The 13,436-nt window shown below is 35.0% G+C and overlaps 1 protein-coding gene across 3 annotated transcripts in view; it reads left to right on the top strand.

Annotated features, from left to right (window-relative positions):
- Window positions 1-13,436, top strand: part of MAP4K5 (mitogen-activated protein kinase kinase kinase kinase 5) — a 146,584-nt gene that overhangs the window by 19,020 nt on the left and 114,128 nt on the right. For 2 of the 3 annotated variants that reach the window (XM_089906128.1, XM_089906127.1), the window contains exon 2: window positions 3,300-3,357. The exons of the other annotated variant lie outside the window; for it this stretch is intronic. In XM_089906128.1, coding sequence (XP_089762254.1) covers window positions 3,300-3,357 — 58 coding nt within the window. The remainder of the gene's footprint in view (window positions 1-3,299; window positions 3,358-13,436) is intronic. 3 annotated transcript variants of the gene reach the window in all.

Genomic DNA, 13,436 nt, shown 5'->3' with positions numbered 1-13,436 from the left:
GGAATAGAAACTTAATTTAAGTGGAAAGGCTCTTTTATGGATTTTATAGTGACATTGATCCCATTTATTATTAGTTTATCTTTTTCCACCTAATAATTTTAATTCCTGATTAATAAAGAATTAAATAAGAGATAAATTATAGTAAAATATTTTATTGGACTTCTAGTTGTTCAGTATACCCTTAAGTCTAAATATTAGTGTATAGCAATAACCTACTAAAATAAATAGGAATCAGAAATATATTTAGATCTTTTGGTAGAGGTACTGTGGTATTTCTGTTAGTTCCTTTTATAAACACAGTGCAGGAGCTTTAAATTCTTGTGTGTTAAAGTTAAAAACAAAAATACTTGAGAATATCACACTTAATTTGTTGAAAGGAAATGTTGGGTTTCAAAAACTAGTATTGCGTATGACTCCACTGGATTATAGTGTGAAATTGTATAGTTAAATTTCTGAAAGATCTCTTTAGTAAATTGAATCTGTAAAGTCTCTGTTTAGATCTTTTTTTCTGAAAGCCTCTTTGCCTTTCATTATAAAAGAGCCTGGTACTGCTTTCTGTTTTAAAAATCCAGCTGGAAAATTACAGAGTATGAACATTTGCCCATCGGTTCTTCATTTGGAGAGAACAGAAATAATGTCTTCAAAATGGAGACTGACACTTAAGTGTTTACCCTGTCAGTGGGAGTTATAGCTTATATTCTTTTTTTTAAATTTCTGTAACGACATATAGTATATTTTGGCTTATGCATGGTGTAGCTGAATTTTAAAATACCATATATATTTTATGTGGTTCTGTGATTGTTCAAATCTTCCAGTGATCTGTTCCTTCCCGAGTCCCTCAGAATCTCTAAAGAAGGGTGTCCTTGGTTCTTGCGTCATTTTGGTTCTGTTAAATTGAAATTCAACATATTTGTGTTGATTCTAATCATAAAAATTGACTCAATATGTCTGAAAGTATCAGTATACTTAAAATTTAATTTTATGTGTATTCTTTTAAAAATAATTAATAGATTTAATTTTAGTATAGCTTTATATTTACAGATTAGTTGAGCGGATACATAGAGTTACATTCATGCACACCTCACCCACCCACCTATGCAGTTTCTCCTTTTATTAACATCTTGCATTAAGTGTGGTATATTTATTACAATTATTGAACCAGTATTGATATATTAGTATAGTTCATAGTTTACGTGAAGGTTCACTCTTTGTGTTGTACAGTTTTATGGATTTTGACAGATACCTAATGACGTGTATCCATTACAGTTTCATACGAGAATAGTTTCACCATCCTAAAAATTCCCTGTACTTCACCTGTTCATCACTCTTCACCCAGACCCCTGGCAACCATTGTTGTTTTCACTTTCTGTGGTTTTGCCTTTCCCAGAATGTCACATAGTTGGACTCATGTAGTATGTAGCTTTTTCAGACCGGTTTCTTTCACTTAGCAGTATGCATTTATGGTTCTTCCATATCTTTTCATGGCTTGATGGCTTTTTATCACTGAATAATACTCCACTGTATGGATATAAAATGCTGAAAGATTTTAGGAATGGGGAAAAGACCTGAGGCGATTCTTTTGTCACAGGCAAGGAAGAGGAGAGGGTAGGAATGGTGTGAGGCTTCTGGCTGACCTTTTCCCATTTCTCTAAATGCCTTTGCAGTTGGGGGGAAGGGTAACCATGGATGGGGGGAGTTAAAAGGTTTGTTTTCTCTTCCTGAGACTCCTCCTTACCCTATTTACTGCAATAGATGAGGAAAATATGAACTTCTCATCACAAAATATTTGAGACTGCTGCTGTAGAAAAAATCCTTTTTTCTTCTGCATTTCTGTTTGTGACTTTCCCTCTGCATCCCTCTCCCCCATTCTATTATTTTTCTCACCCTCTATATGTCATTTCTAAAAATATCCCTTCTGAGGCTCTCTTCCCTACATTCTTTGTCATTCTTTTCTGTTTTATCATATGCTCCTTATTTATGCCAAGTGTGAAAATTCATATTCAAATCTAATATACTAAAATGAAAAATGTTGTAGATTATTAAATAGCATTTCCACGTAGAGTGTGCCACCCTGGGTGTAATGAAAATGAGCACTCATATTAGTGTTGACAATATTATGGCACAGTGCTTTTAGACTCTTTTGGCAGTATGTGTTGATGGCCTTAAATGTTCATATTTATACCCTTGACCTAGTAATCTCATACCTTAGAATCCATTTGAAAGAAATAGTCTTAAATAATGAAAAGACTATGTATAACATCCTTAATATCTAACAGTAAGGGAGAATGATTATATGAGCTATTATATAGACATTTAAAATTATGTAGAGCACTGAGAAAGTACATAATTTTGAAAAAATAAAATAAAAATCTGCACCTATAATAGAACTTGGCAGATGTAGATTTAACATCTAAGGTTGGTGAGAGTATGAATCCCCATAATTTTTTTCAGAGCAATATGGCAATATGTCCATTTTAAATCCACATACTTTTTAACTTAACAATTATGTTTATAGGTTGCCTTACTGATAAACTTTGATATGTGCTAAAGTATTTGCAGTGATAATCATTGAAGCATTAATTATACTAAGTCTATCCATGATATTTTCTTAAGTGGTAAGTAGTTTCTCTTCTAGGAATTTATTTGAAGGAAATAATCAAGGCTGTGGATAGATATAAAGCTATGAGATATATATATTCCTCTATTTATAATTCCAAAATAATATTAAAATCCTGTGTCCATTAACAGCCGATAAGTTAAATAAATTATATATACCATCAGTGGAAAATTAGGCAGCATTGCACATTATGTTGTCGAAGACTGTGATGGCACATCTTCTATAACACGTACACACTTGAGCACACATACACAGGGCAAAAAAGGAAATACGTACACTAAGCGTTAACTTTTTACCTCTGGGTAGTAAGATACACATGATTTGGTTATTTATTTTCCTTTAATGGCCTAGGACTATATTTATAAAATATATAAAAACCATGAGTATTTTTTTTAATTAAGAAAAGTAAGTATAAGAAAAGACTTGGAGGAAGGACACCAAAATTTTAAACAGTAGTTGTTTTTTAGTGGTGGAATTAAAGAGAATTTTGTGTGTGTGTGTGTGTATTTTTTCTATATTTTCTTTATTGGGAAAATGAGTATACTCATTTCACTGGAAATAAAGATTTTGTTTTTCAGTTTTGTTAAAAGCCTGATTGATAAGCAACTAATTAACATAGTACCAAGTAACTTTTATACAGTTGACAGACTTTTTTAAAGTTTTACTTTCATTTTTATTTTAGGCCAGAAATATACATACGGGAGAGCTGGCTGCAGTAAAAATTATCAAATTGGAGCCTGGTATGTATTAAAACTCTCAAGACAACTTTTGAACACTTGTGCAGTTCATAAATATATCACTTAAAAGCATTTTCCATATTTCCTTCCTTGTTTCCCTTCTTCCAAAAGAGTCTTGTCATAAAAAGGGTATCTCCTATATGGTTACATTAAATTCCACTGGAGGTTGTTGGTTAAAGACGAATTTGATGCAGTAATTTTGTTGCTGAAGTCTGAAATATGCACATTCAAAAATTGAAAGACACATTGACAAACAAAAAGTAACGTTAAAATAATGTTAAATTAATTTTCTTTTAAGATGATAGTGAAATATTTGGACTTCAGTTTTAGCTTTTATGAGAATGTGATTAGTAAAGTATTCATTGATTTGGGGGAATATTTGGTGAAATTCAGGATAATTATATTTTATATGTCAGCCATTCCCTAGCTGGTTGATAGGTTTAATAATTCTGGTCTTAGCCTAATGCTTATTTTTTTATACTTCTGTCTGTCCGAAGACTGTTTGTTTTAAAACATACTGAGTAACTTGCTTTGAAAATAAAACAACTGTATAAAACCTGAAGCTATTTACTTATTTTGATGTCCTAAAAGTTTCTAATGAGAGCAGTAGTAGCTTTCTTTTTTCTCCAATTTCTTTCTTTTTTCTTTCTTTCCTCTTTCTTTCTTTCTTTTTACTGTGGTAATGTACACATAACATAAAATTTGCCATCCAAACAATTTTAAAGTGTACAGTTCAGTGGTATAAAATACATTCATAATGTGGTGTTACCATCACCACCATCCATGCCAGAATTCTTCTATTTTTATTGTTTTGGAGGACCACCATACTGTTTTCCACAGTGGCTATACAGTTTATATTCCCATCCATACTACACAAGTGTTCCAGTTTCTCCACATCCTTTACAACACTTGTTATTTTTCTGCTTTATTTGTTATAGCAGCCACCCTAATGGAAGTGAGGGGGTATCTCATTGTAGGGTTTTTTTTGCATTTCCCTAATGATTAGTGATGTTGAGCATCGTTTCATGTGCATATTGGCCATTTGTGTATCTGCTTTGCAGAAATATCTATTCAGATCCTCTGCCCATTTTTTTTTCCACATCTTTATTGGAGTATAAATGCTTTACAATGTTGTGTTAGTTTCTGCTGTACAACAAAGTGAATCAGCTATATGTATACATATATCCCCATATCCCCTCACTCTTGAGACTTCCTCCCACCCTCCATATCCCATCCCTCTAGGTCATCACAAAGCACTGAGCTGATCTCCCTGTGCTATGCAGCAGCTTCTCGTTAGCCATCCATTTTACATTTGGTAGTGTATATATGTCAATGCTACTCTCTAACTTCATCCCAGCTTCCCCTTCCCCACTGTGCCCTCAAAGTCTGTTCTCTACGTCTGCATCTTTATTCCTGTCCTGCCACTAGGTTCATCAGTACCGCTTTTTAAAATTCCATACATATACGTTAGCATACGTTATTTGTTTTTCCCTTTCTGACTTACTTCACTCTGTATGACAGATTCTAGGTCCATCCACCTCACTACAAATAACTCAACTTGGTTCGTTTTTATGGCTGAGTAATATTCCACTTTATATATGAGCCACATCTTTATCCATTCATCTATTGATGGACATTTAGATTGCTTCCATATCCTGGCTATTGTAAATAGTGCTGAAATGAACATTGTGGTACATGTATCTTTTTAAATTATGGTTTCCTTAGGGTATATGCCCAATAATGGGATTGCTGGGTCATATGGTAGATCTATTTTTACTTTTTTAAGGAACGTCCATACTGTTCTTCATAGTGGCTCTATGAATTTACATTCCCACCAACAGTGCAAGAGGGTTCCCTTTTCTCCACACCCTCTCCAGCATTTATTGTTTCTAGATTTTTAGATGATGGCCATTCTGACTGGTGTGAGGTGATACCTCATTTTAGTTTTGATTTGCATTTCTCTAAGGATTGGTGATGTTGAGCATCCTTTCATGTGTCTGTTGGCAATCTGTATATCTTCTTTGGAGAAATGTCTGTTTAGGTCTTCTGCCCATTTTTGGACTGGGTTGTTTGTTTCTTTAATATTGAGCTGCATGAGCTGCTTGTATATTTTGGAGGTAAATCCTTTGTCAGTTGCTTCATTTGCAAATATTTTCTCCCATTCTGAGGGTTGTCTTTTCATCTTGTTTATGGTTTCCTTTGCTGTGCAAAAGCTTTGAAGTTTCATTAGGTCCCATTTCTTTATTTTTTTTTTATTTCCCTTACTCTAGGGGGTGGGTCAAAAAGGATCTTGCTGTGATTTATGTCATACAGTGTTCTGCCTATGTTTTCTCTAAGAGTTTGATAGTGTCTGGCCTTAGATTTAGGTCTTTAATCCATTTTGAGTTTCTTTTTGTGTATGGTGTTAGGAAATATTCTGATTTCATTCTTTTACATGTAGCTGTCCAGTTTTCCCAGCACCACTTATTAAAGAGGCTGTCTTTTCTCCATTGTATATTCTTGCCTCCTTTGTCAAAGATAAGGTGACCATATGTGCATGGGTTTATCTCTGGGCTTTCTATCTTGTTCCATTGATCTATATTTCTGTTTTTGTGCCAGTACCATACTGTCTTGATTACTGTAGCTTTGTAGTATAGTCTGAAGTCTGGGAGCCTGATTCCTCCAGCTCTGTTTTTCTTTTTCAAGATTGCTTTGGCTATTCAGGGTCTTTTTGTGTTTCCATACAAATTGTAAAATTTCTTGTTCTAGTTCTGTGAAAAATGCCATTGGTTATTTGAATGGGATTGCATTGAACCTGTAGATTGCTTTGGGTAGTATAGTCCTTTTCACAATATTGATTCTTCCAATCCAGGGGCATGGTATATCTCTCCATCTGTTTATGTTATCTTTGATTTCTTTCATCAGTGTTTTATGAGTACAGGTCTTTTGTCTCCTTAGGTAGGTTTATTCCTAGGTATTTTATTCTTTTTGTTGTGATAGTAATGGGATTGTTTCCTTAATATTTCTTTCTTATCTTTTGTTGTTAGTGTATAGGAATGCAAGAGATTTCTGTGCAATAATTTTGTATCCTGCAACCTTACCAAACTTATTGATTAGTTCTAGTAGTTTTCTGGTGGCATCTTCAGGATTTTCTATGTATAGTATCATGTCATCGGCAAACAGTGACAGTTTTACTTCTTTTCCAATTTGTATTCCTTTTATTTCTTTTTCTTGTCTAATTGCTGTGGCTATGACTTCCAGTACTGTGTTGTATAATAGTGGCGAGAGTGGACATCCTTGTCTTGTTCCTGATCTTAGAGGAAATGCTTTCAGTTTTTCACCATTGAGAATGATGTTTACTGTGGGTTTGTTGTATATGGCTTTTATTATGTTGAGTTAGGTTCCCTCTGTGCCCGCTTTTTGGAGAGTTTTTATCATAAATGGGTGTTGAATTTTGTCAAAAGCTTCTTCTGCATCTATTGAGATGATCATATTGTTTTTATCCTTCAGTTTGTTAATATGGTGTATCACATTGATTGATTTGAGTATATTGAAGAATCCTTACATTCCTGGGATAAACCCCATTTGATCATGGTGTATGATCCTTTCAATATGTTGTTGGATTCTGTTTGCTAGTATTTTGTTGAGGAATTTTGTATCTAAGTTCATCAGTGATATTGGTCTATAATTTTCTTTTTTTGTGATATCTTTGTCTGGTTTTGGTATCAGGGTGATGGTTGCCTCATAGAATGAGTTTGGGAATGTTCCTCCCTCTGCAGTTTTTTGGAAGAGTTTGAGAAGGATAGGTGTTAGCTCTTCTCTAAACATTTGGTAGAATTCCCCCTTGAAGCCATCTGGTCCTGGACTTTTGTTGAAAGATTTTTAATTGCAGTTTCAATTTCATTACCTGTGATTGGTCTGGTTATATTTTCTAATTCTTTCTGGTTCAGTCTTGGAAGGTTGTACTTTTCCAAGAATTTGTCCATTTCTTTCGGGTTGTCCATTTTTTGGGCATATAGTTGCTTGTAATAGTCTCTTATGATCTTTTGTACTTTTGCAGTGTCAGTTGTAATCTCTCCTTTTTCATTTCTAATTCTTTTGATTTGAGTCTTCTCCCTTTTTTTCTTGATGAGTCTGGCTAATGGTTTATCAATTTTGTTTATCTTCTCAAAGAACCAGCCTTTAGTTTTATTGATTTTTGCTATTGTTTTCTTTGTTTCTATTTCATTTATTTCTGCTCTCATCTTTATGATTTCTTTCCTTCTACTCATTTTGGATTTTCTTTGTTCTTCTTTTTCTAGTTGCTTTAAGTGTAAGGTTAGATTGTTTATTTGATATTTTTCTTGTTTCTTGACATGAGCTTGAATTGCTATGAACTTCCCTGTTAGAACTGCTTTTGCTGCATCCCATAGGTTTTGGATTGTCATGTTTTCATTGTCATTTGTTTCTAGGGTTTTTGTTTTTTTTTTTTCTGTACGCGGGCCTCTCACTGTTGTGGCCTCTCCCGTTGCGGAGCACAGGCTCCGGACGCGCAGGCTCAGCGGCCATGGCTCACGGGCCCAGCCGCTCTGCGGCATGTGGGATCTTCCCAGACCGGGGCACGAACCCATGTCCCCTGCATCGGCAGGCGGACTCTCAACCACTGCGCCACCAGGGAAGCCCTGTTTCTAAGTATTTTTTTATTTCCTCTTTGACTTCTTTAGTGATCCCTTGGTTATTTAGCAGCGCACTGTTTAGTGACCATGTATTTGTGTTTTTTACTGTTTATTTCCTGTAATTGATTTCTAGTCTCATAGCATTGTGGTTGGAAAAGATGCTTGATACAATTTCAGTTTTCTTAAATTTTCCAGGGTTTGATTTGTGACCCAAAATGTGATCTGTTCTGGAGAACCTTCTGTGTGCACTTGAAAGAAAGTGTATCCTTCCACTTTTGGGTAGAACATCCTAAAAATATCAATTAAGTCTCTCTGGTCTCTTGTGTCATTTAAAGCTTTTCTTTCCATATTTATTTTCTGTCTGGATGATCTGTCTAGTGGTGTAAATTTGGTGTTAAAGTCCCCCACTATTATTGTGTTACCATTGATTTCTCCTTTTTATGGCTGTTAGCATTTGCCTTATGTATTGAGGTGCTCCTATGTTGGGTACATAAATATTTATGATTGTTATGTTTTCTTCTTGGATTGATCCCTTGATCATTATGTGGAAAGATGGTTTGCAAATATTTTCTCTCATTCTGTGGGTTGCCTTTTTACTGTGTTGATAGTGTCTCTAGGTGCACAAAATTTTCTTGAAGTCCAGTTTGCCTGTTTTTCTTTTGTTGCCTGTGTCTTGATCATTATGTGCCTTTGGTGTCATATCCAAGAAATCATTGCCAAATCTGATAACATGAAGCCTTTGCCCATGTTTTCTTCGAAGAGTTATAGTCTTAGGTCTTTGACCCATTTTGAGTTAATTTTTTTGTATACAGTGTTAGGTAAGGGTCCAACGTCATTCTTCTGCTTATGGATAGCCATTTTTTCCTAATACCATTTGTTGAAAACACTGTCCTTTCTCCATTGAATGGTCTGTTTTTTGTTTATTTGTTAATTCTTGTTGGCTGCGTTGGGTCTTTGTTGCTCTGCACAGGCTTTCTCTAGTTGCAGCAAGATGCAGCTACTCTTCATTGCAGTGTACAGGCTTTTCGTTATGGTGGCTTCTCTTGTTGTGGAGCACAGGCTCTAGGGCGCACAGGCCTCAGTAGTCTTGGCATGCGGGCTCTAGAGTGCAGGCCCAGTAGTTGTGATACATGGGCTTAGTTCCTCCATGGCATATGGATCTTCCCGGGCCAGGGATCGAACCTATGTCCCCTGCATTGGCAGGAGGATTCTTAACCACTGCGCCACCAGGGAAGTCCCCTGTTGAATGGTCTTATTAGCACTCTTGTCAAAAATCATTTGAACCGTATATGTGAAGGTTTATTTTTGGGCTCTCTGTTCTATTCCATTGGTCTCTATGTCTGTAGAGTACCTGTATCACACTATTTTGATTTTAGTAGCTTTGTAGTAAGTTTTGAAATCAGGAAGTATGTGTCATTAGTTCTGTACTTCTTTTTCAATATTGTTTTGGCTCTTCAACATCCTCTGAGATTCCATATAAATTTTAGGATGTGTTTTTCTACTTCTTCAAAAAATGTCATTGGAGTGAGGAGTAGTAATTTTTGACCAGGTGAGTGAATATTTGATCTGTTCATTTGCTGCTTCATAAAGTTAGACATGTAGAGTAATTGTGTCACTATAATTATGCCAATTTCTTAATTTGCATAGTTAAAATGGTTTTACATTTCAAATACAATATTTTGATCATTATGTGTATGATTCATTAGGGAGAGATTACTGAGGTAGCATATGCTGCAACACTTTAAAAATAAGCTTTCAGATATGGCACAGTATCTTTTTTTCCTGGATAATAGAATTCATTGTAATAATACCCTTTTAGAGTCTTCTAGTTAAGTTCCACCTAGTAAGTGTAGTATGGTCTCCAAAATGTCATTAACGCACATAGAAGAGACTATAATATAACAGAACTGCGCAAGCATTTGCCTCTTCTTGACTTACTTGAACAAATAAATATTTAAGTTATGTTCAAGGAACAGTTATAGTCCAGATAATGAATGGGCTGTTTTTGCAGAGGAAACAAAGAGAAAAACAAATACTGTATGCTAACACATATATATGGAATCTAAAAAAAAAAATGGTTATGATGAACCTAGGGGCAGGACAGGAATAAAGACAGACGTAGAGAATGGACTTGAGGACACAGGGAGGGGGAAGGGTAAGCTGGGATGAAGTGAGAGAGTAACATTGACATATATACACTACAAAATGTAAAATAGATAACTAGTGGGAAGCAGCTGCAGAGCACAGGGAGCTTTGCGACCACCTAGAAGGGTCGGATAAGGAGGGTGAGAGGGAGATGTAAGAGGAAGGGGATATATATATGCATATAGCTTATTCACTTTGTTATACAGCAGAAACTAACACAACATTGCAAAGCAATTATACTCCAATAAAGATATTTTAAAAAAAAGATGTTTATCCCTTATCTGCCTTCAGCAAGTATACTGGGCTCATCATAGCACAGTTTCACTTATTCTATTTAAGGGCATGGCCTACTTTTGATTATGATTCATGTAATGAATTAATGAATATATTTTTAAAATCCTACAATTCTGACTTCTCAAGAAACCATAAAAAAGAAAGTGCACCATTATATGATGTTATTATTTAACAGATAAGGATTAATTGCTGGGACTGTAAACTAAGACTCTTTGAAAGGTTGGAATTTCTCACTGATTGGCTTTTTAAAGTTGTTGCCTTTATGTTAGAGTTCAGTTATATACGAAGGTTGACTAATGTTTAAATTCTTCCACCCCAAAAGAATCACATAGAAGTCTAGTAAATGCTTGATGATGTGATTTTAATGCCTGGCCATTTTAGTATTGTTAATTGTTTATAGTTATGCTTTGTTCAGTTCTATAAGGTTATTTGTTTTTTTAATTGATTTTTAAATTTTTTTATTTTTTAATACAATTTTTAAAGGTTACACTACATTTACAGTTATTGCAAAATAGTGGCCATATTCCCCATGTTGTATAATACAGTACATCTTTGTAGCCTATCTTACACCCAGTAAGTTTGTACCTCCCACTCATCCACCCCTATATTGCTCTTCCCCCTGCTTAACTGGTAACCACTGGTTTGTTCTCTGTATCTGTGAGTCTGCTCCTTTTTTGTTATATTCACTAGTTTGTTATATATTTTAGATTCCGCATATAAGTGATATCATACAGTATTGGGCTTTCTCTGTCTGTCTTATCTCACTTAGCATAGTGCCCTCCAAGTCCACCCATGTTGCTGCAAATGGCAAAATTTCATTCTTTTTTATGGCTGAGTAGTATTCTAGTGTGTGTATGTGTGTGTGTGTGTGTGTATGTGTGTGTATACACCCCTACATCTTCTTTATCCATTCAGCTGTTGGTGGACACTTAGGTTGCTTTCATACCTTGCTTACTATAAATGTTCATGTATGAAAGATACATGCACATTGGGGTGGATGAGTGGGAGGTATCTTTTCAAATTAGTGTTTTTTGTTTTTTCAGATATATACCCAGGTGTGGAATTGCTGGGTTATATGGTAGTTCTATTTTTAGTTTTTTGAGAAACCTCCCTACTGTTTTCCACAGTGGCTGCACCAATTTACATTCCCACCAACAGTGTGCATGGTTCCCTTTTCTCCACACCCTTGCCTAACATTTGTTAATTTGCATTCTTTTTGATGATAGCCATTCTGAGAGGTGTGAGGTGATATCTCGTGGTTTTGATTTGCACCTCCCTGATGCTTATTGATATTGAGCATCTTTTCATGTGCCTGTTGGCCATCTGCATGTCCTTTTTAGAAAAACTGTCTCTGCAGTTCTTCTGCCCATTTTTTGATTGGGTTGTTTGCTTTTTTGATGTTGGGTTGTATGAGTTGTTTTTAAATGTTGGATATTAATCCCTTGTCAGTCATATCATTTGCAAATATTTTCTTCCATCTGATAGGTTGTATTTTCGTTTTGTCAGTGGTTTCCCTTGCTGTGCAAAAGCTTTTGAATTTAATTAGGGAGAAAATGGATGCAGAGTGATAAGTTAAAAGTTTTTAACAAATAGAAAATATAAAGAAGAAACAGATGAAGAATACAATAACTGAATGAAAAATACACTAGAAGGAGTAAACAGTAGAAAAATACACTAGAAGAAATAAACAGTAGAATAAATGATGCAGAGGAATGGATCAGTGAGCTGAAAGACAGTAGTGGAAATCACTGCTGCTGAAAGAAAAAGGAATGAAAAGAAATGACCATTTAGGAGACCTCTCAGACACCATCAAGTACATTAATATTCACATTATAGGAGTCTCAAAATATTTGAAGGCATTCTAGTTGAAAGCTTCCCTAACCCAGGAAAGGAAATGGTCACCCAACTCCAGGAAGCAGAGAGTCCCATACAGGATTAACCCAAAGAGGAACACACCAGGACACATTGTAATTAAAATGGCAGAAATTAAAGATAAAGAGGGAATATTAAAAGCGGCAAGGGAAAAGCAGCAAGTAACATACAAGGGAACTCCCATAAGGCTATCAGTTAATGTTTCATCAGAAAGCCCTCAGCCAGAAAGTAGTAGCATGATGTATTTAAAGTGATGAAAGGGAAGAAAATACAACCAAGAATACTGTATCCAGCAAGGCTCTCATTCACATTTGATGGAGAAATCAAAAGCTTTACAGACAAGCAGAAGCTAAGAGTTCAGCACCACCAAACCAGCTTTCCAGTAAATGTTAAAGGAACTTGTCTATGCAAAAAAGAAAAGGCCGCAACTAGAAACAGAATATTACAAAATGAAAAAGCTCACCAATAAAGGCCAACACATAGTAAAGATAGGAAATCATCCATACACAAAACTAGTAGGGAGGTTAAAAGACAAAAGTAATAAAACCATCTACATCCACAGTAAACAGTTAAGGGAGTCACAAAACAATTAGATGTAAAATATGATATTAAAGACAGCAATAATGAGAGGAGGAGAGTACAAATGCAGGGGTTTTTAAATGCATTTGAAATTAAGAGATTGGCAACTTAAAACAATATTTTATATATATAGACTGCTATACAAAAACTACATGGTAACCACAAATCAAAAATCTTCAATAGATATACATACAAAAAAGAAAAAGGAATCCAAACACTAAAGATAGTCATCAAATCACAAGAGAAGAGAAGAAAAGAAGAAAGGGAAAAAAAGACCTACAAAAACAAATCCAAAACAATTAACAAAGTGGCACTAAGAATGTATATATTGATAATTACCTTAAATAAACAGACTAAATTCTCCAACCAAAAGACATAGACTGGCTGAATGGATACAAAAACAAGACCCATATATATGCGCCTACAAGAGACTCACTTCAGATCTAGAGACACATAAAGACTGAAAGTGAGGGGATGGAATAAGTTATTCCATGTAAATGGAAATCGAAAGAAAGCCAGGGTAGCAATACTTATGTCATGCAAAATAGACTTTAAATT

Source organism: Delphinapterus leucas, chromosome 2 (assembly GCF_059928025.1).
Source record: "Delphinapterus leucas isolate spDelLeu-1000000601 "Yukka" chromosome 2, BTC_Dleu_Yukka2, whole genome shotgun sequence".
NCBI lineage: Eukaryota > Metazoa > Chordata > Mammalia > Artiodactyla > Monodontidae > Delphinapterus > Delphinapterus leucas.
Note: the sequence above shows the minus strand (reverse complement) of the source record. Positions and strands in the feature narration are given on the sequence as shown.